We start from the raw sequence: 24,161 nt of genomic DNA, 5'->3' as shown, positions 1-24,161 counted from the left end.
AGGAGAGAGAGAGAGAGAGAGAGAGAGAGAGAGAGAGTGTGTGTGTGTGTACAGCTATCCCCCCTCCCTCTTTCTTTTTTCTTTTTCCTTCTTTTAATTCGTTTGTTTTTATGGAAGCCTATAAATATATGTTTTTTGTGGAACCCAATCAACGGAATCATGCCGTAACGTGTGTGTGTATATCTCCACACATACGTAGACAGGTGCAAGGTCACTTCGTCGCATGCTTAAACGCCTCAACCACCGCAGCACCGATGCTGTCGTGCGGGGTTGCAAGCCACTCGTTCACAGTCTCGTCATGCACGAGACCAATGGAGTACAGCGAGGCGATGATGCGGCCGGTAAGCGGGGCCTGTCCACCTGTGGACATTTCCATCAATGACTGCACCACTTCAAGCGGCAGGAGGGCGTTCTCGTCAGTGGCGGGGCAAGGGATTTTCTCCCAGAACCCCATCATGGTGTCAAGCACCACCTCGTCGGGCTCCTGCATTAAGGCGTACGCCGTGCACAGCACGCGTGCCGTGTCGTAGTAGACATCTGCGATGGTGTTCTCGCCGGAGGTGATGCGAAGCATGTTGATGAAGCGCTCACTAAACTTAGGCACGTCCTCCAAGATCCCCTCCTCGATGGCGGAGACCAACGCCATCGCAAAGCCGTCCAGGACCTCGTCATCCGCCAGGAAGAGGCCTACGATAAGAAAGCTGCTTGCTTCCCGCTGCGCCTCCTTCTTTGTGGTCATACACGCCTCCCGCACCACCACCGCCGCCGCCGCCTTGCAAAGGGCATCCTCCGAGTCGAACTGCCGCTGGCAATCACGGAACTCGTCCATCCATTCCGGAATAAAGTCGTTCGAGCACTCAGCCACCCACTGCTGGAAGAGGCAGCTCACACGCGCCTCAAAGTTCACCGGTTCAACAACTCGAGTCACAGGAGCATCGTCTGGTATCAGTGCAGTTTTGACAATGTTGCTCCAGCTGCGACCACCCATCACCCCAGCCGCCGCCTTGGCTGGTGCGGAAGCTGGTGCTGGTGCTGGTGCTGCTTGCTGTGAAGCCGCATCGGGAGCGCCGCCATACCGTCCCTTCTTGGCTCCATTGGACGAGGCACTCGTCGAGGGTCGCATGGCGGTCTTGTCCGTCACGCGCGGTGTCTCTCGCTGCGTCGGAGGAGACGTCTTGGGTGCCCCCGCCTTACGCCGCTCCCAGTTAAACTTACTCCGCAGTTCAATGATGTCGAGTATCTTGAAGCGAATACGCGGCGGGTACACATCCTTTTGCTCCTTTAGGACCTCCAGCAGCTCAAAGTACCTATCCACCCGCAGCCGTAGCTCCGGTACGGCGTCCAGGCTTTCCCCAATGGTCAAAAAGAGTTCTGTGAGAAACTCAATGTCCTCGCTTGTGGGGTGACCGCCTTTTTCCGCCTCCTGCATGATGGTTTGAATGATATTCATCATGGTATTCTGGGAGAGGACTTTGTGCATGAACAGCTCCCCGATGAACTTCATGTTTGCGCGCTTGCGTCGCATGAAGGTGGCGCGCCGCAGCTCCATCTCATCCTCCGTGAGACCCTCCATCGACGGCATCTTCCGCCGGCTCAGGAACTCCTCCTGCGCAATTCCAACCACAGCGTTGCGCAGCTTGGAGTGCTTCTTGCCGTCCGTTGGCTGCTGCACCGCGGTGAGGCCTACTTCAAACTCCGCAAGCTTGTAACAAACCCCGCCGTACAACTTGCTGCACTCCGGCTCATCCAGGGCCTTATTGAAGATAATCTGCACCGCTATTTTCAACGTTTCGTTTGTGGAGAAAATAACATCGGTCTGCAACTTTGCTACCATGGCGTCAAAGTTTGCCGTGCTAAGTTTATTGAGGGAACCCTGCACCAGCCGCTCCACCCACTCCTCCGTCGTCTTCGCCGAGCCCCGGGCCACCCACGCGTTGGCCCCACGCACAAGCTTCGTTTGCGTCATCCTCTTCCGCCGGCACGCCTCCTCCAACGAAAAGCCGGGATACGGCGCATCCCTGTACAGCGACTGCACCTCAAGAATCTGCTGAATAGAATAGACATGCATCCTGACTGCCCTCTGCTCCCAAGCCAATGCAATACAAAACAAATATGAGGAAACACACACACAGAGAGAGAGAGACGGAACAAAAAAAAAAAGTAAAAGGAAAACAATTAACGAAAAAAAAGTTCTCAATGAACGCTTAGACCTAAATCACTCACGCACGCTCGCCTTCAGCTGCGCCGTTATGTGAAGAAAAACAAAAAAAAAGAAGAAATGAAGTAACAAGCGTGATACACACGACAGCAGCAACTCCAATAGTTGCACAGCTGTAAGCACGCAGCGCCCTTGCTCCGTCGTCACACGGGCAGACAGAACCCACCACCACACACCTAAAAGCGTAGAGAGAAAGGGATATTCATGTGAGATTCATAATGTCGTCCAGAAAGGCGTCCACCTCGTCGCGAGTATCTGCCATCGCGGCTGACACGCCTCCTCCCAACATCGCTGCCGGCGGATACGTCGCACCCCCTTCCACACGCTTCTGTTTGGCGCCTCCCGTCGACGGTGACCCCGCAGTCTGGCGGCTTGCTGAGGCGAGCCGCTTCGGCAAAAAGCCGGGATCCAGCCGCCCGCGCTCCATCTCCATCACGACAGCGTGTCCGTGTAGCCGTCGCTTACGGCTGTTCGCCACCGCCTTTCGTGCCTCCGCCTCCAACCCAAATTGAACAAAGCTGTACCTGCGGCTCCGCCCGTTCCTGTCGCAGACGAGGCGTACGCTTATGACCCGCCCAAACTGCTCGCCAAACAGGCGGATGTCCTCCTCCAAGGACTTGGGGTGCAGGCTGGACATCACTACGGTGCGCCGGGGATCGGTGCGTATGTTGATGTCCGTGTACGGGTTGCGGCGCTCCACCTCGAGCATCATCCTCTCCTGCCACGCCTCTTTTTTGCTCTGCGGCTCCGCCACCTCCGTCGTGACTGCCGCAGGGGCGACAAAGCGGGCGACGAGCGCCCTGCCTCAGCGCTCACGAGCTGCAGGGCCCGCTTATACAAGGCATGCACAGGGGCACCAGCGATGCGCTCGCGACGACGACGACGACATTTGGGAATGAACAGCGGCGGCGGTCGGCTCTGAAAAAAGTTCCGCTTCCATTGCGCATGTGCCTCCACCCGTCGCTTAAAGGCTTCTTGGCGGGCAACGTCGTCGTCGCTGGGGGCCTGCATGACCTACAACCTGGGCCAAAGAAAAGAAGCGGATAGAGAGAGAGAGAACAGGAAAAGAAGAAAGTAAAACAAAGATGTAACGGAGACAACCCAAAGAGGCCCGCAAAGGGGATCAGTTGCAGACAAGCAAAGGGGCAAAGCATAGCGTGAGGGGTGAGGATGGGGAACAACAACAAGAGCAACAAAAAATGAAATTCATAACTGTTAATACCACCTGTCACCTACACGCACTCCACTGTAAAACTCTTTGATATACGGGCCATGGTTAAGGGATACATCTCATCTATCTGTAAGGTTCACTTGTGGCTACAGCACCCGGCGATTGTATATAACCTCCACACCTCTCCAACGCCTCTCTCTCTCTATCTCACCGTCTATCTGGTACTGCCACACGAATGCACCCCACCCCCTGACTAACTTCCTCCTCCCCAACCAAGGATAGGCGCCACAAGATAGCAGAAGACCTGCAGCAAGGCATTAGGATACCTGGATACAGACCTTCTCCGCTCTTCCCACACAGAGAGAGAGAGGAAAACCAGTGAAAACCAACAGTACAGTTCGGCCCCCTTTACCCACAGTTCCAATAAGAAGTAAATTCATTTCTGTCCTACACAAGCAAAAACAATTAATGCATCATGACGTATTACGAGGGCCGGGTATGTTGAGAACTCGCGAAGCGGCAGTCCCTGGGGGTCCGTAACCGCCTGACCCATCCGCGTGCAGTGCGGCAGCGACGCAAGTTGCGGCGGAAAAGCACTCGCCATCTCCCAACAGGCCATCGTGAAAAACAAAAAGAAAACAACATCAACTCAGTTAACACGCATCTAAACAAATACACATGAACAAACGGTCCTTTCATGTGTGTAACTGCATTTAGGCGCACACACCTCATTCTAGAAGCCTCTTGCACACAACACAGAAAAAAAAACAAAAAGAAAAAGAAAAACGACCAACAAAACAAAAAAAATAATATACATCCGCATATCTTATTATTTTTGTAGCACTATTCATCCTCCTTTCTATCCGAAGAGAAAGATATACCCTTCACGGAGGACCCATCACACGAGCCTGTGTTGGTGACCGATTTTACCCTTGACAACATCGTGTGTGACCCCTCTGGCACTTCCACGTAGCAGTAGAGTTTTTCTATCGGATTCACCACAATGCCCTCAGCAAAGAAGTACAGCCACATGGCGGAGGCGCGGAAGATGTCTAGCTTGACAAGATACCGTAATTCTCCCGGTGTCAATCGAAAACACGAGTTTCTGGACCGGTTGCGACGGTGCATAATTTGCCTCCGCGCCTCCGTGAACACCGCCGGTGGGAGATGCCATTCTGCACAAAATGCAGCCTGCACGTCGCTGAGGGCGTCCTCCTTCGCCGCCGTTCCTGGCTGCAGCTTCAATGGCTCGCCAAAGAGAGGTTTCACCCCGGTGAGCTGACTGAGCCCCATCACCCACGCCTCAAATTCGGCCACTGTGTCGCAGGCAAAGTCCACGATCTTCGTAGATTTCTTTTTCCGGAACTCCACGCCCCAGCTCAAGTAGTACGAGTTCGGCTCGGAGGATGTGACCCTTCGCCCTAAAAGTATTTGCGTGACGGTGCGCAAGGGGACACCGCCCTCACTTCCTAGACTCCCCACCGTCGACCAGGAAAGCTGCTCCTCACCAGCTTTTCCATCCACGTACAGGAGCCGGTGGTATGGCGAGCCGTTGCGCGAGTATCGTGTCACGCCCCCGCCCATCTTCACGAAGGAGACAACATCTTCCAGTAGCTCTGGCGTATCATACAGAGTGCCGCGGCGCTTCTTCCCTGCGTCTTCGCTCTCTGAAGGTTGGGGTTGCCAGTACTGACGCGGCCGAGGTACTGCGTACTTGTTGAAAACAGGGTGACCACCAAGCATCACGGGGTCGTTGTCCCAGAGTTGCTCTTCACGCTTAGAAGGGGTCGCAACAGCCTTGCCCGCCTTACTTCGCACCATCTGAAGCAGCTCATCGTCAACACCCTGCGGCTGTGATGCGATTTCCCGCTGTTGCAGCAGCTGCTGCCGTTGTTGGTGCAGCTCCTGAGCAAGTTGCCGGGTTTCGCACATCAACAGACACCAATCGTAACGCATACCAGCACATTGGACTGCCTGAGCCGCCAAATCTGAAACCCTCGTCCACAACGCTTCTTCCTGCTCGGATGTGGGTGACGCGCCCGGTCCCATTCCCACAGAGGCGGTGACCGAATCCGCTGTCGCCGCCTCCTCGGCGCCCCTTAGCTGTGCCTCCACAGCGGCCAGTGCGGGCTCCGCCTCCTCCGCACGTGCGCTGGCAGATTGGTACCTCTGCTGCAGCTCACGGCGGAGGAGGCGGGCGTCTTGAAGCTGAGCAGACGCCACAGTGATTTCGTCACGCAGCGCCGCTTCCTCGGCGCTACCTTCTTCTACTGTCCGCGTTAAGAGTTCCTTAAGGCTAGTGGATGCGCTTATCCACCTTGTTTTCCAAGCTGTGACCAGCTCACTCTGAAGGGCTTGATTCTCTACTTCCAACCGTTGCCGCTCCACATCGCTACCAGCACGTTCCATGGCGTTCGCCTTGAAAGCCTCACACATCGTGTCCACCGCCATTTTGCGTATACTGCACTCCGGTTTCCTCACACGGAAGACCGGGTCATACAGCACATTGCTGCGGTCGCAGGCAACAAGCCGGATAACTTGCGGGGCGGTAAATGCGTGCATGGCCTCTGCGATATGCACATCAGCAAGCAGCGTTTCATACTTCCACAGCGAGGCAAAATATTCACCGACCGCATCGTTTTCACTCCATGCGCCACTGCGTGGATCCGGCTTCATCATCTTCACCTTGTCGGCAAAGTACATGGAGGAGAGTGTCTCTTCCACCGTCAGGGTGGTAGGACTGACGGTGACGATGAGCACAACGCGTGCTCCGGCAGCCGCAAAAGAGTCATGCAGTACCGTTGTCAGCTTCGAATCTCGGTAGGGAATGTGCCGTGAACCCACATGCAGACTGCGCACAACGTTCCCCAGCGCACTGAGAGAGGCATTAATCTTTTTCAGCTCGTCAAACCCCTCGCCCTTGGCGTCGCTGCTGCGTACCTTCTCGCTCCCCGCCAAGTCAACGAGGGCAAGCTTGCTGTGCATCACCGGGGCATCGGCCTCGCCGAGTAGCGGCCGGGAAGCCGTAGGAAACAACGGGTGGGATGGCATCTTCGGGGACTTTCCCTCTACTTGTGCAAGCTGATCGGCATCCCTCATAGCGATGTACGCTGCCAGGTCGAGTGGACGGGTGCTGGTTGTGGTAATAGGCTGCTGAAAGACCTCGACGTTAAACACCGCGTGCGAGCGCGATGACATGTCATTGGCGGACGTCATCCGCTGCGTCCGCCGCGCCGTCGCCTGATGAAACACTCTCAGCCCATCCTCGAGGCAGCAAATGGGAGCATACCGCACCTTTGAAACACGAACTACATTTCTCACGAGGGCTAAATGAACGACATTGGGCTGCCGTTCCTCAGCCAGTAGGTCCCGCATCTCGTCAAGATAAACCTCCACCGCGGAGAGACCAACGACAACATGAAATTTGTTTTTAAGGCTCGCAGCGTAGTGCAGAATGTCTTGCAGAGCACGCAAGAGAATGCCAGTGTCACTAGTGATGATGCTGTCGCCCGGTGAATTTTTTCGCACCTTACCGAGCACCGTATGCGTCTTCCCACTGCCTGTTTGGCCGTAAGTGAGGATGGTGGCGTTGGTGCCGCCAAGTACGTCATGCACCGCCTCCAAGACAAATTCTTCGTAGACCTCCTCTTGTGGCGCATGCTCGTCAAACACCGCGTCGTATGCAAAGGAGAAGATCCGGCTGTCCGGCGTTGGCCGTCCATCCCAGATGCGCAGCGTCGTCTCAGAGCACCGTGAGCAGGCCATCGGCTCGTAGCGTTCTGCTGTCTGCAGAACATTCACAGTGCCATCCAGCTTTGGCCGTACCCGGACCCCCACAGTTACACGTTTGGACCCCGACGACATGTTTCACACCTTGCACCCTCCTTTGCTCCAGCGGACGAGGAGGCGCGTGAAGTGTGTGTGTGTGTGTGTGTGTGTGTGTGTGTGGGCCACTTGAATTGGTTCACCGCAAACCTCCCCCAGAGGAAGACTTTGTTCCTGCCCTGCCTTTTGGCGTCCCCCCCTCTAAAGAAACAACAAGAAAAAAACAGCAGAATGAAGAGACGGAAATGTGTGCCACCTCACACCTGCTCCCCCGAAGAGCAACCGAAGCCGCCACGATTCAACTGCGCAGCGACAAGAACACACCCCACTGTGGGGTGTGACGACAGATGGATGGGAGCAAAGGGTCCGGCAAAAATTCAAGTTTTTTGTTTTGTTTCTGTTTTGTTTTCTGTTTCCACTGTCTCAGCGATCTACGCGCTGCCGCAACACATCCAAAAGAGGATTAGGATTCGCTCAGCAGGAAGTCTGGGTAACCGTAACTGCCACAAAAATTACTTCTCTTTTTTTTTTTCTCCCTCATGCACGCACACACACCTTCTCTCATCGCGCCCCATTCCTACTGGGGTGGAAACCCTGCCCGCAGGGAAGAGAGAGGAGAGAAAGGGACAAGCAGTATTGATAACGTTTCGTTCCAAGGCTTAGTAATAAGAATAATAGACACCAACAAGCAGTAAAGCAGCTAAATAGCACACAAGAAAAAGCGATGGAGAACGAAACATCACTAGCAAGAGAAAGACAGCAACAATCAACCACAGGTGCTCATGCACCATTTCCACATATGCATGTATGCAGCTGGCCGTGGATACAGACACACGTCCGCCGGCGATTAAATTGGAAAGGCTATGCCCTCCTCCATGAGTGCCTCAATGGCCGGCCTAATAAGCATCCGAACAGTACCATCCACCTTGCTGTTGGCCCCAGGCACCGTACTAAAGTTGGAAATCACACGGAAGTTCTTGAGTGGATCACCAAACAGCTGCACCTTCATCATGCGTCGCTTCACCATCACCTTCTTTGCAAAAATGTCTACGAAGGACGGAACGCCGCAACGTGCCTGCCTGGACAATTTCAAAACGTTATCAGTGACGATATCGGCCTCCAGTGAGGATGTGGAGGTTTCATGTGCGTCAAGCACACCAGGCGGCCGCATTCCACGACGGCCGCCCCCAGCTAGAAGAACTCCGTACCCGAGGCGGTCATTGACCCCGGTCGAACGCGTAGAATGCGATGGAAGCCGCACCTTATTCTTCACAACCCTCGGCGTTAAATCCGCGTGTAGCGTCAGTGATGAGGCCTGCTCCCACTGTGGGTTCTCTTCCAGCTCCTGAAAGAGCTCGATGGAGACCATGCCGTCGATGTGGATATCCTGCAGCGTCATTTCAAAGGGACAAAAAAAGGGGAGGGCAAAGTTTGCATCGGAGTCCTCGGCGCCTGCTCCGACCGTATCCAGGTTAATTTCTAGCCCGCGCAGCCGCACTGAGAAGTCGCCGTGATAGCGGACCTTCACCAGGATGGCGGTGTGCTCCGCGGAGAGCTCTCGAATCCCATTTAACGCAATCTCCGGCGCAACGCTTCCCAGGTTCAACTCGTCCACAATGACTGTACCACGAAGTTGGGCGTTGGCTCCCCCCGACATCGCCTTGCGGATGGCCTGCTCAATAGAAACGCGAATCACCTCCTTGCTCTCCGTAGGCCACGTCTTTGGCCACTCCCACTGCAGCATTCGTCTCCCAGCTGGCCCCCACCCACCCACCTGTAGAATGCGAGGGAGTAAAAAGCAAGTCAGTGGGGCGGAACGTGGGCAAAAACAAACAAACAAACAACGCATGTTAGCAGGAGGAATAGTGGAGGTGGTGAGGAGAGGGAAACGGAAAACAAAACGTCACAGCAAAATAACAACAGCAAATCACAAGATCAACAAGAGCAAAAAAAAAAAAACTGTCGCTGGCTCCATCTTCCTCTTTGTCATTCATCTTTGTATGTGTGTTGGTAGTGTTGCTCTTCTTCCCCCTCCTTCTGAGACACTTCTCAGGCAGAGGAAGTTGGGCACCCACTCGCAGTGTATACGCAACAATCTGTGTGCTGATGACTTGGATAAAGTCAAGCTGTTTAGACGTTCTGCTCCCCGGGTGTACGGCCAAACGGGATGACACTGCCGTGCATACTTCCCACATCCAAGGCGTCTTTCCCCCTGAACTTCGTGTACTGTCCAAAGCGGCGCAGCATGATGTCACGAGGTCGAAGCTTCCATTCTGTACGCAGTTGGCGAAGCTCGTTTGGTGGGACTTGCAACACGGGAATGTCCGCATCGTACGCAAGCGTATCATCAAGCATCTCAATTTTGGCGTCCACGGTGGCGCTAAAGGCATCCAGGGACGACGACGCCCCAAAGGCTTTGGTGCAGTATCCGAGACAAATGTGGGTGTCTTTGTTTGGCGGCACCTTGAGAAGCGTAAAGAGTTGAGCAATTTCCTCCGTCATGGCAAGTGACCCATTTGGCGGGGTGGCGTACGCGTTAGCCAGCAAGAGCGAGTTAAGCATACGTGTGGTGAGAGGTTTGCCTAGACTCACAAGCTTCTTTAGCACACTAAAGCCCGAGGCCACAGCCCCCAGCTGGCCGCACAGCTCGAGAAACTGATCATACATCGGCGTGATGTAGTCGACGCTGCTTCCCACCTCTTCGAGACGACGCAGCAACGCCTCACACCGCTCCAGCATGGCTACACGAGGCTTCTCGCAGTGGGCGCATGACTGAATAAACAAAAGCACCATCTCTGGGGTGGGATTGATGTTTGCGTGAATAAAATGCTGGTCGTAAATGGCAAGCGCCAGCTCACCGTCCCGCTGCAGCGCGCAGTGCATAAAGGCCATAGTAAAAAGAACAAAATCCGGTGTCAGACCCCGCGGAGTGAGCTGTGAAAACACATCCATGACGTAATCCCCGAAGTCCGCAACCTCGCGGAGGGCATACACCAACCAATGAAAACACTCCAAGGAGAGACGAATGCCAGCCGCATCGGCAAAGCTCTGCGCCTTTAGCACGAGGGTCGGTTGGAAAAAGGCACAACACATACGCATGTAGGCTTCAATAGACACGGTGGTTCGTGGGAGTTGGTAAAAATCGTAGAGCGCCCACAGCTCAAGGCCGCATTGCTCTAACTTCTTCTGCTGTTCCACGCCGTCGTCCGTCCCCATCCCCTTCGCGATCCTCTCAGCCCCCATAGCACACAATAGCATGGCCTTGTCGAGTATCGTGGCACGCGGACGTAGGTTCCGCGTGATGACTTCCTCCATGATAGACATCCCCTCCTCCACGCGGGCTGCCGCCACACATAGTGTCAATACGGCATCAAAAAAGTACGTGTTAAGGACAAAGGAGTCGGGGGAGTCTACTTCCATCTCACGCGCCCGGGCTACGTAGATGTCCCACCCTTCCTCCCACTTGCCGCTTGCCGCGGCACACAGTACCATCTCGGCGTGTGTCTCAACGCCCACCTCTACGGGAGGGATATTTGTCACAACCAGGCGCTCAAACATCTCCGCGGCACACTGGAAGCTGGTATGTCGCTGCCACTCCTCCAGCATTTCAATCTGCTGACACTGGAAGCGGATAAGCGCAGCGCAGCTTTTATCCGGCAGTGGCACCCGTTGGTACAAAAAATCAGTCAGCAGACGCCCCGGTATTGGGAGCATCCGGGCGTGTCGGATGAGTTTGTCGATGTCCAGAATGTGCATGTCACGCTTGAAGTAACCATAGCGGGCGTAGCGGAGGTTCTTCGCAAGGGCCGTCTTGTTGTAGAGGTGCTTCATGTGAGGTCGGTCCGGGTCGACCCACACACGATGCGCCTTCTCAAAGCCAGGCTCGCCGCCGTAGAGCCCCATGGCCGCGTTGGTGAGGGCTGGACGGTGCAGTTCCTTGTACGCGGGGCTGCGGACGTGTTCCTCCAGCGCCCGCCGCTCGACCACGGTATCATCAAACCACAACACCGCCTCGGCGGCGTGGCTGTCGCCCGCCTCGTGCTGCCCTGCTGCGTAACGACGCGCGGCATCCACCGCCATCGCGGCGAAGCAGCAACGAGTGCCGGAGCACGAAAGCATCACTAACGGTAAAAAAAAAACCTCAGCCAGCGAGAGGGAACAGAATTGGTAAGCTCGTTAAGAGAGAGAGAGAGAGAGAGGAGGAGGAGGAGGAGGGAGTGTGTGTGTTTGTATATGCATGGAGAGCAAACAAGAAAACAAGAAGAGGAAAGAGATGGGGGGCGTTTCGGAAACACAACCTCCGAAAGATTCCCAGACGCAGAGCGAGAGAGCGGGATGAGAAGAGGCACAGAGTATGTGCTTATAACTGAGAAGAAAAAAAAAAGACTGCAAGAAAGCGACGCATACATATGTGTGGGTATCATTTCTGTACGGCTCTCTCCCTCTCCTGTTCCTGCGTGCCTCTCTTCCACATAAAGACACACACGTACCGCAGTGGGCGACACTTGCAGCCACAACACAAAAAAATCCTCCCACAGCTTGGCGTTGTGCGTGTGTTTAAGGGGAAGTATATATATATATATATATATATATATATATATATTTCTTTGTTTACATGACACACCGACGACGCCACGCAGAGGGGGTCTGCGAAGGATGTGGCAGACGACTGAAAAAGGAGCAATAACCCACGCCAACGCGGAGCAAGACTCATACAGACAAGGGTGCAGAGTCCACCACCAAAATAAAGAAGCCGCAGAAGCGACACCAGTCCATACACATAGAGAGATGAAAAGAACGATATCAACGCCTCTTCAATTCTCTACTTTCCCTTCCTCCGAGTAAAGGGAGCTTCAACGTGATGCCTTTTGCGCGTGCCTCATCCTCCAGTTTGGTTGCCAAGAGACGAAGGCGCTGCAGTTCCACCCGCTGCATCGTGAGCTCGCGTGCAGCATCCTCTTCTTGCGCGGCAGCACCTGCAGTTTCTGTCTGGCGCCAGGCACCCGCCTTTCCAGCCAGCAGTCGTGCCTCCTTACGCAGGTCGTTAATCTCCTTAATGAGGATGACGTTCTCCGTGGTAATGCGACTCTTGTCGGTGCGGTTGTTCTCCGCGTCTTTGTTCACCTTGTTCTTCAGCCCTGCGAGGTTGCGCTCGAGGTGGTCGCGCTCGCGGCTGTACTCCCGCACCTCATCCGCGGCTGTGCGGGAGGCGAGCGCCTTGTTCGCGGCAGACGCCTTGCTGGAGGTGTATTTGTCAAAGAGCATCTTGGCCGACTCCTTCAACTTGCGCGGGTTCTTCTCATCCTGCAGGTCGCACAGCTCCGTCCACAGCCGCGAGAGGTACTCCGAAAACCCGCGCATGCTCTCTGCAAGGTTGTCGAGTTCCCTCTGCTGCCCCGCCTTCTTCTGCCGCAGGCTGCGAATCTGCAACACGAGGTGTTCGTTGCTGTGTATGTAGTTGTCCGCTTCCTTACCCATCTCCGACAGACGGCTCTTCGCCTGCCGAATTTCCTCATCACGTGGGTCAATCTGCGACTTGAGCTCCCTGATTTTGTACTCCAGCACGAACTTAAACTTTTCCAGCTCCTGGTTTTTCTTCTTGAGATCCAGCACCCGGCGCTCCTTCTCGGCAATCGTCTCTCCACGGTCCTTAAACTCCTGCGTGAGGGCCCCAATGTCGCGCTTTGCCGCCTCAATCTGTGACTCCAAGGTGGTCTGCTGCCGGAGCTTCTCCCGCACATCTGCCTTAATCGCCTCCAGGTCAGCCTTTATGATGTTCTCCCGCGACAGCAAAAGGTCGTTGCTCGCCTGCAGGATGGCCACCTCCTCCTCCTGCTCCTTGCGGCGCTTCTCGACATCCTCCTTCAGCAGGGTGACCTCCACGTCCGTGTCATCCTCAATCAAGGCGCAGTAGCTGTCGGTGTTCTTTTCGTCCTGCTCCTTCTCCACAATCAGGCGATGGTGTTCGTCGTCCATTTCCTGCAACACCACCTGCTGACACTCCTTGTCCTGCGCCCGGTTCCGTGCGGCAATTTCATGCACCTCGGCAAGGTGGGCGTCCTGCTCCTTTTGACGTTCATCAATGAGTTGTCGCAGTCGGTCAGCGCGGTTGCGCAGGGATTCAATCTTGACGCTGTAGTCCTCCTTGGTGCGCCGCAGCGTCTCCTTCTCCTTCGCCTCCATCTCCGCCATAAATTCGGTGAATTGAATGGCCTGCTCGTTCTTCTCCGCCTTCAGCGCCTTGTGCTGGGCAAGGCGACGCGCCTGCTCGTCAGCGCGCTCCCGGTCCAGCTTCGCCAGCTTCTCATCGTGCACCCTGTCACGCCTAATCTGTTGCTGCAGCATCCGCTGCTTCAGCTCACTCACCTCGGTGTCTAGTGCGGCGACCGCCTTTGTGGCTGCCTCCAGGTCGGCACGAGCCATAAAGAGCTCACGGCAATACTCCACCTCTTTCTGCGGTCCACGGTAGGGGGCTACGACGTCCCAGAAGATCACGGCGCCGTCATCGCCGACGCTGACCACCATCGACTCATCAAACGTCAGCGCGAGGCGCGTGACGATACCAGAGTGAGCGCTGTGGGATTCAATCGTGATCTCGCCCCCACTCTCCCGTTCGCGGTCCGCGCCAGAAAACTTCTCCCCCAGATAGGTATTAAACACACGAACGGTGCCATCCTCGGCGCCGCCGACGAGTAGTTTTAACTTGGAGCTGATGACCATAGAGTACAGCGAGGCGTTTTGCAGATCGTACTCAGCGACGGGCTGTAACTTGGCACGATCAAACTGGCGAAGTTTGCGGTCATTACCGGCGGTCCATACGGTGCCGACATCAGCCACGGCGCAGTTGTACGTCATGGCCTTAAGCACGTTGTCGTGGAGCTTGTGAAAGTCGCAAAGGTTGAACTCGCAGACGGCGCCGTCCAGGCCTACGGAGATCAACTTTGTGTCATCGGGGGGCACAAAGTAAATGCTCTTGACCTTTCCACTGTGCCCGCGCAGATGTCCGAGCAGCTCACATGTGTACGTGTAGTATACATGAATAGTGGTGGCGTGGGCTGCCGCGAAGAACTGACCACCTGTGCTGAAACGGCACTCCACACAGGAGCGAATGCCGATGTTTTTAAATTCTCGAACATCATTATGGTACAAATTCATCATGCGAAGCCCATCAGCGAGTCCCACCAAAAGATGCAGTCCTGATGGATGCATGGCAATACTGTAGATGTCGGTTGGAAACCGTTTACGAAACTCGACAACCCCTGTGATGAGATTCCACAAAAAGATGCAGCGGTCTCGGCCGGCGGTCACCGCATGCGGCCGCTGCACGCAAACGTCCACGCCAATCACAGGCCCGGAATGGAAGGGTTGACCAATAGGCTCAAACACCCGTTCATTCGACTTAAAGAAATCGGCGTTGGGGAGATTGAGGGAGTATAACTGTTTCGTACTAGTCATGAAGGACACATACTCCTCTGCAGGCTGAGGCGAGAGTGTGAGCGAGAGAATCGCCGGAACGACTTCACTTTGAGGTCCCATATTTTCTGCGTCGTTGTTAAATTTAAAGGTTCGAACCTTGCGATACATCTCCTTATTGTCAGTTCGCTCAAAGATGCAAATCAAGCCCATGTCTCCGCCGCATATAAATCCTTTGCTATAGGCCACCAGGGTGGTGATGGCAATCCCATCGGACGGGGAAATTGGAAGCGGGTACTTATACTCGTTGTTCTCCATGACAATAAGATCACCGTTCTCAGTGGAGAGGATAAGCCGGTTCTCTGACGGAATCCACATATGGGCCAGGTATTTGGTGACTGGCTCCCGCAATCCACCTGCGGCAGGACGCAGGTGACTCTCCTGCTGCACTAGAAACCGCACAACGCCTTGACCCGAAACACACACCAGTGAGGCATCATTGGGGCAAATACTGCACTGATTAAGCAGATGCCTGTCTTTGGAGGAGAGTTCCTTTTCATCAAGTACGGCACAGGAGGCCACCACCTTGGCCCGCTCCACATTCCAGTACACAGCGTTCCACTCGGGGTGATCACCGAGCGAGATGAGATAGCGCCCATCCAAGGAGAAGCCAAGTGAAACGTATTCCGTTGAACCGAGATCGAGCACTTGTAGAAGCTTCTTCCGCTTTAGCTTTGGAGTTCCACTCATATCACATACGTAGATAACAATGCAGGGAAACTTGGAGCTCTCCGCCACAGCCAGTAGCCGGCGATTGTAAGAAATCGCCAGGGCTGTGACAAAGTTGCAGCTAGGAGTGCAAGGGATTAGCTGCTGTGTACCAAGCTGCGTGTCCAGAACGACAAGACTCTTCCCAGCCACCCAGACGACATTGGTGTCATCGAGATACTGAAAGCCGTCCTTCACCTTTTCGCAGACGCCAAAAACGTGGCGGCGATCTATCATACGCGGTGGGGCCGGCTGGGGTGGCATTCTCTATCCCCTTCTTTGCTTGCTGCAGGCAAGTATATATAAATATATAAATAAGTATCTCTCTGTGTCTGTGTGTGAGTGGCAGAGGAAGAGTTTCTTAAACTCTCTCTCCCCTCTTTTCGTCACTCTTTTTTTTTCGCGCTCTAACCTCCGGCTCTCCCTGTTTTTTCTTTTTCTTCTTTGGGGTTGCTCTTTCCCTCCTTCTACCTGCTACCGTCGTTGCAAAGGCAATGAACGCCCATAGCGGCAAGAAGAGGTAAAGACAAGAGCAAGAGTGATGCATCCAGTGGAAAATTAAGATCGTTAAGGGCAAGGCGCGCAGTCTGCACACGGATCGCTGTAAAGACGCCGTCGCAGAGAGGAAAACTAATAGAAGCCGCCATATAAATTTTTTTTTTTAAAAAAAAAACGTTTGCTCCCTCCCAATGCTATAAATACTCAACAAGAAGAGGGGGAAAAAACAGTAAACCAAAAAAGACAAAACACACACACAGGGGTTAAATTATCATCATCACCACCACCACCCCATATGTCGGCAGTGAACACACACACATAGATCTATCTCTCTCTCTCTATGACTACTCTATGCAAGTATCATTGACGTTCTGTATGGTGGCTCCGCTTCTACATGGATGCGAATAAATTGTCAATGTTGACAAGCAAATGATCTATTCTCCTGTAAAAACTATCGGCGCAAAAAAACAAATGATCCACGGGCTCCACATCCGAAGCAGAGGCAGCGCTAGAGAGTGTGTACAATTGTTGGTCTGTGCCTAAGCACCGCAGCGCAAGATTGCAGTGGATGTCTTTAATAACAGGAGAGCATCCAGGGGCGTGTGGAACGTCAAACAGGGCTCGAAAATACGTAAATTGTGTTCGCACGGCTCGCACCGCCGCAGCATTCCCGCCTGATATGTAAAATTGCTGAATTGTGTTGTGGCACATCTGCGTCAGACAATTTGCTAGGTATGCAAGGGAGAGAGGTTGGCCACAGTTCACACACGCGTACAGTGCAAAGGGTGTACTAGGAAGCGGCTTCTTAGAATCATGAACCATGCCACAGATGTACTTGTGTGGATCGATGGGAACAACCTGATGGCACCGTGTGCATTGAACCTGAAGGGGCACTGCGGTGGGGAAGCACTCGGATAGCTCTCGACTCTTGAATAAGGAGCAATGCGAAAAATCGTCCACGGTGAAGGTTTCCTGAATTTCCCGTTCTGTTCGCACATGGCAGGCAACTCCCATGACTTCACATAACTGCTCCGGCGAAAAACCTTGAATGTGCTCACACAAGCGCATCACAGGAGGGTACAGCTGTGAGGATAGGTACCACTCGAGGTCAATGCGGAGTCCTTTGCTGCGTCGTACCTCATCCACGTGATACGCTTTGTCATTGAGGTGCTCACCTTCGCAAATGACGTAGGGGATGAGGTCACCAACGCGAACATTTTCTTTTCGCTGCTTCATACGCAGCGCAACCGCTGCGTGGGGAAACGCAGTCCCACGGTAGCTCTCAGGCTCCTTTGTTAAACTCTTTGAAATAACAAATTCCTCAAGAGCGTAGCAATTTCCCGCACGCACATCATCGGCAACAGTTTTCATGTGGGTCATAACGTAGTCCAGTATATCTTCGCCCGCATTGGCATTCAAAACACGGCTCAGTACCGCCTCTGAGACCTTCTGTGAAAGTGGACACCAATCCCTACGAACCATATCTAAACCTTTAATTTCTTTCTTGTATGTTGTCCCCTCACCTTGCCAATCCACAACACTCAATGCCGCGTACTTCTTCTTTTTAAGAAGAAGCATGGCTCTAAACACCCCGTCAATGTCCAATTCCAAACTTTGGTAGCGTTGATTAACCTTATTCTTGATCTCAAAACCCAGTTCCCGTACATTCCGAATGTTGTCCTTTATACCAGTTTGAATCATTACAGAATCCGTGTCACCATAAATAACTCGTAATGAGGGTGATATTTGCGGAATCAACTCTACGGTATTCTGTAAAGCAATACGGCCTTGTCGCGTGACAAGTTCGGCGAGAGGCTGAGCATAGAAGCGGGAGTGTTCAAAACCAAGACAGCCATACATACTGTTGGCTGTCAACTTGAGAGCCTTCTGACGAATCTCTAACGTCGCAAGGTTGCTTGGATCCTTTTCCGTTTTCATCAAACGCTTAATTTCTCGCCTGCTCTCCACCAAGCCTCGAATAACTTTCGGTAAGATGCACCTGTGTAAGCACGGAGACGGCAGCCCTGCAGCCGCGCAAAAAGAACAAATTAGGCTCTCCGGTGGGGGAATCTCGACAGACACCGTATTTTCACCCCGTTCAATCGTGGTATAGCAGATATTAAACTCCTGAATAAGAGAGGGATAAAGCGAATTAAAGTCTAGGAGAAGAATATAATCGGAGTAAAGGCCTGTCTTGGGTTCCAATACCATACCACCTTGGTATTTAGTTTTGCGTTTAGTTTCATCATCCATGTCGTGTCGCCCTCGTTTTCCATCAAATCGTTTCTTATCAGGTGTCACAAACTTAAGATTGTGAAATGCATGCAAGAGAAGGTACTCAATTCGTTCTGAACGCGAACCATACAAAGTTCGGCTCCATAAATTGCCTGCCAATGTTGTTAACCGTTTGGTGAGTGGAATCACATCAAGAAAGGCGGCCACTCTCACAGAAAGTACTGCATAATTAAGAAGTTGCAAAAGAATATGAAACATGTCTTTAGAGGATGCCATGATACCCTTATCCAGAACCGTTGACCCAGGCTCAAATGAGCCACGACCATCTGTAATCCCTGAAACCCCCATTTGAGTAGTTAGAGACGCCAACTTGTAGTTTGTGCTTTTGTAATACTCTCTGGAAAGAAGATATGTGTCAACGACAAGACGTCCTATACATGCCTCTTTTTCATTTGCCAGATTGACATTTCCATACTGTGAACGTGGGAAGCGCCTAATATCAAGGCGCCCAATCGTAGACCATTGAGGTATATTCAGTTCGTGGTAGCGATTCAAAAGAATCTCAATGGTATATCCAATAAAATTATGACCAACTACAATGTCTGGATCCAAATTCCCCAAAGTTGAGGCTACCCATGTAAGTAGAGCTCTTTCACTTCCAAAAGATCGTACACCAGGCAATCCTTTCGAGTGACAATAGGCTTCCAAGTTTAGTGGTAACGCCGCATCGGATGAGAGCTGTCGAACACCTGTAAAACATTCTGAAACCTCTGGTTTCATGCCACCATCAATGTTAACACCACAATAAACGGCAATCGATACAGCCACAACTTCATTTGTTACACCCTTGATATCCAACTGGGTATGTAACTGGATACTGGCAAGCGTAAAGGGTGGCGAGGGCCTCGGTGTATCATCAACCTCAATATTCTTCGGAGAATCCACCACGTATTCCACGTCACAATGGGAGACACGGTCCGTTGCAACCAATAAATTCTTCATGTGAAGGTATAAAGGTCCCATAAGTTTTTTCTTGATCAAGAAAAGCTCAAGTAACGAACGGGATGCACCCATAACCGCCTGAATATGCTTAAATTCCCCTTTCGCTGGAAAGCATGGATATTTACCAGGAAACCGGAGTTTTGCCCATCGATTTTTCTCTCGCCGAATACCAGGTTCATCAAAGGCGTAATATCGTTCCACAAACCGTACCCGTCGCTCTCCTATACCATGCGTTTGACACACACTATTTATCTCTTTGATAACATCTGCATCAGATGAACCCTCTCTGGGATGCAAAAATGTGCACCGGAAAATATTTTTAACCCTGACACAACAGGAACGAAATTTGACTTCTGCACCCTTCTTCTCATAAAGCTTTCCAAAAAGAATTATAGTACCAGGCTCTGACGAGGTATGAGGCTGTTCCTTAGCATCAAACCAGTAAAACAATCCACTGGATGTTCCCCCCTCAGACACTTTGTCTGGTGTCTGCTTCAATGTACTTGGCGCCGCCGTCGGAAGTTCCGTGACAACCTTTAGATCCTTTGAAAAAGCATCGTTGACAACATAATTGGTTTCATTCCTATCTTCGTGTAGTTTTTTCTTGATTGCAACCTTCCTAGAGTCCGGCTGTTTATCGTACACATAGATCTCATCGTTAAGACTCACCAACGGGAAATTTGGCGTCGCCTCCACCGTCTTCTGGGGAGCTGTATTCTTTGTTGTCAACAAGGAGGACATCAGATCACCAGCAGTTACATTATCTTCTTCCGCTTCGCTCTCCAAGGCGTCGTCCTGTAAGAACTTGGTGATGTCTATTCCAACTCCATCCTCTTCATCAGTGGCAAACCCCCGATACCTTTTCAAAAGTTTTTCCATGTCAGGTGCACTTATAGATTGAGTCAGTTTCTGTTGTTGTGCCTGGGCAGTCTTTGAAACGCCTGCTGACTTCACAGTCTTTCTTGTTTTCCGCTTCCTTGTCTCCTGTGGTAACGTCAAGGTTCCACCGTCCATAATGCTGTCGTCATCCTCACCCGATTCGATCATTGCTTCCTCCTTTAATCTTTGCCACTGTTCTTCCTCCGTCTCAGAAAAAAGAGAAACCATTGTTGATGTTTCTCTCTTCTGATTTTGAGCGCGACAACTTACCCATTGCTCCATTTTCAGCTACAAAGGCCTGAACAATCACCTGAAAAAAACCACAACCAGGTGTGTGTGAGAAAGAGAGAGAGATAGAGAGAGAGAGAGAAAGTAAAACAAAAAAAAGATGGCACAAAAACACAACCAAGACAAACATTAATAGATGAAAACAACATCGTACAGGTCTTATGGAAACACACAGAAGCTTTTCCAAGCATACCATCCGAATTGCAAGAAAACGTCTCCCCACTATCCGCTAATAATGTTTTACCCCAAATACACATCTATTTACTTGGCGGCCTTCCATGTAGAATTTTCAGAAGTCGAATACACTCTTTTTTCCCCTACCAAGCAAAACAACAAGAAAAACTATGACTACCAACACTCACCATCTATTTTTGCGCAGCTTCCATTTTTTGACATACAGCCTTCAGTACATGAAAACTTTGAACTGAAATCGCAAGCTGACGCGCCAGGTTGATGAGGGAAACCTTTTCTCCTCGACTGAGTCCAGATACCGTGTCTTCAGGAACCATAACAATCCTGAGTGCTGTGGCAATGCCCATAGTTTGAAGTTTTCCCCACACGCGGCATTTCTCACAGGTTACACAATCCATCAAGGTTGTAATGTTATACATCATTTGCTTCATTTGTGGAACAAGTCGATGCGCTTCTGCTGACTCCAGAAATCTTGTTTCGTCAAAAGTTGGAGAACACAATAAATGGTTATTAAAAAGTTCCCGAAGTTCTGCATGGAGAAGGAGATCTTCCGTTGTAGGCACACCGTTACTCCCAGAGTTAAATGCATTGAGATCGGAGAGAAACTCCAACCTGCTTTTTGTAAGTGCACGGAGAATAAATTGATAGAGTACATAAAGATTATTAACAAATTCCTTGTTGCTTACGACCCGCCCATACATCACACAGTTTGGGAAATAGGAAATATTGGGGTTTCTCAACACTCCAAACTCTTTTAACGGCGATGTTCCCGCAACGTCCTTGTGAAAAAAAGTAGCCACATGCATTGTAATAGAAGTGTGTAATCCACTAATCAACTTTTTAAAAATTAGTTGTTCCTTGCATTGCTTTTCAGGATTTAACACACCCTCTTCAGAGGTGTCTGTCATGCAGTTTTCCTTGTAAATAGCCTGCCACACTCGAGACGCCATAGGCCCTGAATACCCTGTGTTTCCCTCAGGATTTTGAAAAAGGTCAACATACGACGCAGCCGTGTCTGCATCCCTCCAAATACCCCACTGATCAACGTTCAGAGGATTTGGTGCTGTATACAAAACATGAGAATCACTTATGGAAGGATCGCTCATATCATGTGAGTATTTAAGAGCCTCAGGGACATCATTTTCATCACACGAACAAACCTGACAGCTACTTTTTTCGCTCGTACAAAGAAGTTGAACCGCCCAGTAAGGACAAGGCTTCTCCAAATTCACTTTGAAGAAACGAAAAAATGGTCGCTTTGTTATGTTGTTTAAGAGTTTAGCAATATCCTTAGTGCCACTGCTGATTGTGTCTATTGTGCAACAGCAGAAGCTTTCCTCTAGAGGATGGTCTTTGTGATCTTCAAGGCCAACTGTCTTTGGAGTGTGATTACCCACATATTTCTGATTTTTCAGCTGAGCCGACTCTGAAGTCACATTGGCAACAGAATGCCCATACCAAGCATCCTCCACTTCTTTCATAGTAAATTGTGATAGCGCAAAGCACAGTGCGCCTAGTACAACGGGAATAACCAACCAGGTGCTCACTCGCATAAGACCTGGGAACAATAGGCAGGAAAAAAAAAGGCAAACAACCTTCTTATATTGCGACAACTGGCGTGATAAAAAAAAAAAAAACGACAAGACGACGGAAAAAGAAATAAGAATTTTGACAGGATGCAGGATGGCATGCTTCCAACAAAAAAAAAGAAAGAAAACATACAGCAATAAAAGCAGCGCGCTGCTGTAAGACAAACTTGCGCAGGACTTTCTCGCCCGGGCCCGCCGGTGCCCCCCACAAGGGCGAGCGTCCAAACCGCAAAGGGGAGGGGGCGGGAACACAAAAAAACCCAAACATTTTTGTCAGGGGCGGCGGCGCGGCGCCCGGATCGGCCCCCCTCAACAATCCCCGCCCCCTCCAGGAGCAATTAAGTCCCCTTCTTTTCTTCTTATTTTTTAAGGTGTTTTTCCGACCGATGTCTTTTAGGTTTTTTTATCCCATAGCTAGGGGCGTGTTTCGCTCGAAAGGAAGGAGCGATGGCCGGTTGCGCGCCGCCGACTTCGATGCGTTTGTTCGCCGGCCTTTCCGCGAAAGGGTGATGGCTCGCGCCAGCGGTCCTCCAGGAAGAAAATATGACGCTTTGGACCGCAGAAAAATACGCCAGGCTTCGTTGCAACGGTTCCACGCCTTCAATGCCGCCCACACACCCTTGCAAACACTTAAACGTGATGTTAAGAGGGAGTTTTTCCCCAAGGAAAGAGGTGTGTTTTTACCGAGGCGTTAGTTGGCTTTTGCAGCCCGAAGTACTGAGTTTGGGCATGTGTTATTTTTGCTCTTTAAAATCTTTTTTTTTTTGAGGTTGTTGATCACTTCTTAAAATAGGAGCGTATGCCTGGTGAAAATAAGATGACTTTTGTGTTTTATTTTTATTCACTGTATGTGTTTTGGTTTTCCCCTTTTTTGTGTTCTTTTTCTCGTTGAGTTTCTCATTTCATTCTTTTTTGGCTTTGATGGGTAGGCTGGTCATGTATGTGAGGTTTCACATCCATATTGACGAATTTCTGATATTGCGGAAAGTTTACGACGTTCTATTATAACTTTTATAGGCGCATTCTGTGGCACATTATTTTATACAACGATGCTCTAATGCCTGTATTCGGGATATTTCACCATTGTGACAAATTATATTTATGTGTCCATGCCTTCTTCATTATGTAGTGGATCTTTCTGACGGAAATCTTCTTTGATTGAAGAGAAGTATTCAAAAGGCTGTCACCAACGAGGAAGATCCGTCATTTGTCTTTACTGCGTTGGAATGGCCTTCCTGGACGAGTAGACGTCTTTCATACATTAGAACGGATGTCCTCCACAATATCAATTACCTATTTTTGCTACATAGAATAGCTTATTTGAGTGAAACCTATGAACGCGTTGCGATTGCAGTTTGTTTTTCTGTTTTGATGACCACAGGGGCTGAGACAGCAACTGATACGTTGTGCAAAAGTGGTAAACGATCGTATCTGGTTTTAACTACATACTCAGAAAGTTATCAAAAGACGTGTGAATTAATGGTATCCGAGTTCGTTCTAGGGAACGCACATTTTTTTTTCTTTTTGAGGTGGGTTATCATCCACACTTGCCAGTGTTTTTTTTAAGGGATATTGTATCAATAAAGGCATTTATGTGCTTCAGAAACCAGTTGGCAAATAGGCTAAAAATTTAAAGTGCCATTCTATTTGATACGCCAACTTTTTTTTTTCTATGCATCTTTCTTTATGGTATAATTTCATGCCAGTTATCATGTAGCTGCATTTTTTTTTGTTGGCCGTCAAATTCTTGATTTTAGGAGTGTATTGAATGTACATTGGGGCGTATCTTATTTTTGTCCTTTGTTTTTATTTGCTCATCGTCATTTTTTGGTTGTTTTTCTGTATGCAAAATGGATTAATGTGAGTAGGCTGCTTTTTTTTCATTCCATTTTTTTTTTCCTTGCTGGACTGCTACTGAAGTGTTTTTAAATCTTTTGTTATATACATATATACTTATTTCTACTTTGTTCTCTTTTTTTTAAAATTGCTTTTGCCTCTGTATTTTTGTTGCGTATGTAAAAAAAAAACCATTCGGAAAGGTACAACTTGGTATATATATATATATATATATATATATATATGT

The 24,161-nt window shown here is 50.8% G+C and overlaps 9 protein-coding genes across 9 annotated transcripts, besides 10 other annotated features; all 9 read right to left on the bottom strand.

The window, feature by feature from the left end:
• Positions 1-2: 2 nt before the first annotated feature.
• Positions 3-37: a microsatellite.
• A 31-nt stretch (positions 38-68) lies between these two features.
• Positions 69-108: a sequence feature (A-rich).
• Positions 109-211: 103 nt separating this feature from the next.
• TraAM80_05628 (putative eukaryotic translation initiation factor 4 gamma) lies at positions 212-2,068 on the bottom strand (the record flags this gene model as incomplete). The annotated part of the gene is made up of 1 exon (XM_029382501.1): positions 212-2,068. One exon carries the CDS (start codon positions 2,066-2,068, stop codon positions 212-214), a length of 1,857 nt encoding a protein of 618 aa, XP_029237717.1.
• A 352-nt stretch (positions 2,069-2,420) lies between these two features.
• On the bottom strand, positions 2,421-2,927 carry TraAM80_05627 (U1 small nuclear ribonucleoprotein; the record flags this gene model as incomplete). Its single annotated transcript, XM_029382500.1, has 1 exon — positions 2,421-2,927. One exon carries the CDS (start codon positions 2,925-2,927, stop codon positions 2,421-2,423), a length of 507 nt encoding a protein of 168 aa, XP_029237716.1.
• Positions 2,927-3,229, bottom strand: TraAM80_05626 (U1 small nuclear ribonucleoprotein; the record flags this gene model as incomplete). The annotated part of the gene is made up of 1 exon (XM_029382499.1): positions 2,927-3,229. One exon carries the CDS (start codon positions 3,227-3,229, stop codon positions 2,927-2,929), a length of 303 nt encoding a protein of 100 aa, XP_029237715.1.
• Positions 3,230-4,148: 919 nt separating this feature from the next.
• Positions 4,149-4,199: a microsatellite.
• Positions 4,200-4,232: 33 nt separating this feature from the next.
• On the bottom strand, positions 4,233-7,253 carry TraAM80_05625 (putative kinesin; the record flags this gene model as incomplete). The annotated part of the gene is made up of 1 exon (XM_029382498.1): positions 4,233-7,253. The coding sequence occupies one exon, from the start codon at positions 7,251-7,253 to the stop codon at positions 4,233-4,235; it is 3,021 nt and encodes a 1,006-aa protein (XP_029237714.1).
• A 51-nt stretch (positions 7,254-7,304) lies between these two features.
• Positions 7,305-7,337: a microsatellite.
• A 724-nt stretch (positions 7,338-8,061) lies between these two features.
• On the bottom strand, positions 8,062-8,958 carry TraAM80_05624 (uncharacterized protein; the record flags this gene model as incomplete). Its single annotated transcript, XM_029382497.1, has 1 exon — positions 8,062-8,958. One exon carries the CDS (start codon positions 8,956-8,958, stop codon positions 8,062-8,064), a length of 897 nt encoding a protein of 298 aa, XP_029237713.1.
• A 150-nt stretch (positions 8,959-9,108) lies between these two features.
• Positions 9,109-9,174: a microsatellite.
• A 170-nt stretch (positions 9,175-9,344) lies between these two features.
• Positions 9,345-11,294, bottom strand: TraAM80_05623 (putative protein transport protein Sec23A; the record flags this gene model as incomplete). Its single annotated transcript, XM_029382496.1, has 1 exon — positions 9,345-11,294. One exon carries the CDS (start codon positions 11,292-11,294, stop codon positions 9,345-9,347), a length of 1,950 nt encoding a protein of 649 aa, XP_029237712.1.
• A 100-nt stretch (positions 11,295-11,394) lies between these two features.
• Positions 11,395-11,429: a microsatellite.
• Positions 11,430-11,782: 353 nt separating this feature from the next.
• Positions 11,783-11,817: a microsatellite.
• A 200-nt stretch (positions 11,818-12,017) lies between these two features.
• On the bottom strand, positions 12,018-15,659 carry TraAM80_05622 (WDdomain 65; the record flags this gene model as incomplete). The annotated part of the gene is made up of 1 exon (XM_029382495.1): positions 12,018-15,659. One exon carries the CDS (start codon positions 15,657-15,659, stop codon positions 12,018-12,020), a length of 3,642 nt encoding a protein of 1,213 aa, XP_029237711.1.
• Positions 15,660-16,283: 624 nt separating this feature from the next.
• On the bottom strand, positions 16,284-20,237 carry TraAM80_05621 (putative DNA polymerase I alpha catalytic subunit; the record flags this gene model as incomplete). Its single annotated transcript, XM_029382494.1, has 1 exon — positions 16,284-20,237. The coding sequence occupies one exon, from the start codon at positions 20,235-20,237 to the stop codon at positions 16,284-16,286; it is 3,954 nt and encodes a 1,317-aa protein (XP_029237710.1).
• Positions 20,238-20,347: 110 nt separating this feature from the next.
• Positions 20,348-20,382: a microsatellite.
• A 280-nt stretch (positions 20,383-20,662) lies between these two features.
• TraAM80_05620 (putative endoplasmic reticulum oxidoreductin) lies at positions 20,663-22,042 on the bottom strand (the record flags this gene model as incomplete). Its single annotated transcript, XM_029382493.1, has 1 exon — positions 20,663-22,042. One exon carries the CDS (start codon positions 22,040-22,042, stop codon positions 20,663-20,665), a length of 1,380 nt encoding a protein of 459 aa, XP_029237709.1.
• Positions 22,043-22,109: 67 nt separating this feature from the next.
• Positions 22,110-22,155: a microsatellite.
• Positions 22,156-24,128: 1,973 nt separating this feature from the next.
• Positions 24,129-24,159: a microsatellite.
• Between the last annotated feature and the right edge of the window lie 2 nt (positions 24,160-24,161).

The sequence above is a fragment of the Trypanosoma rangeli genome, assembly GCF_003719475.1.
Source record: "Trypanosoma rangeli strain AM80 chromosome Unknown Tra_15.4_contig_00187, whole genome shotgun sequence".
Classification (NCBI taxonomy): Eukaryota; Euglenozoa; class Kinetoplastea; order Trypanosomatida; family Trypanosomatidae; genus Trypanosoma; species Trypanosoma rangeli.
The sequence above is the reverse complement of the archived record's forward strand: the minus strand, read 5'-3'. Positions and strand labels throughout refer to the sequence as shown.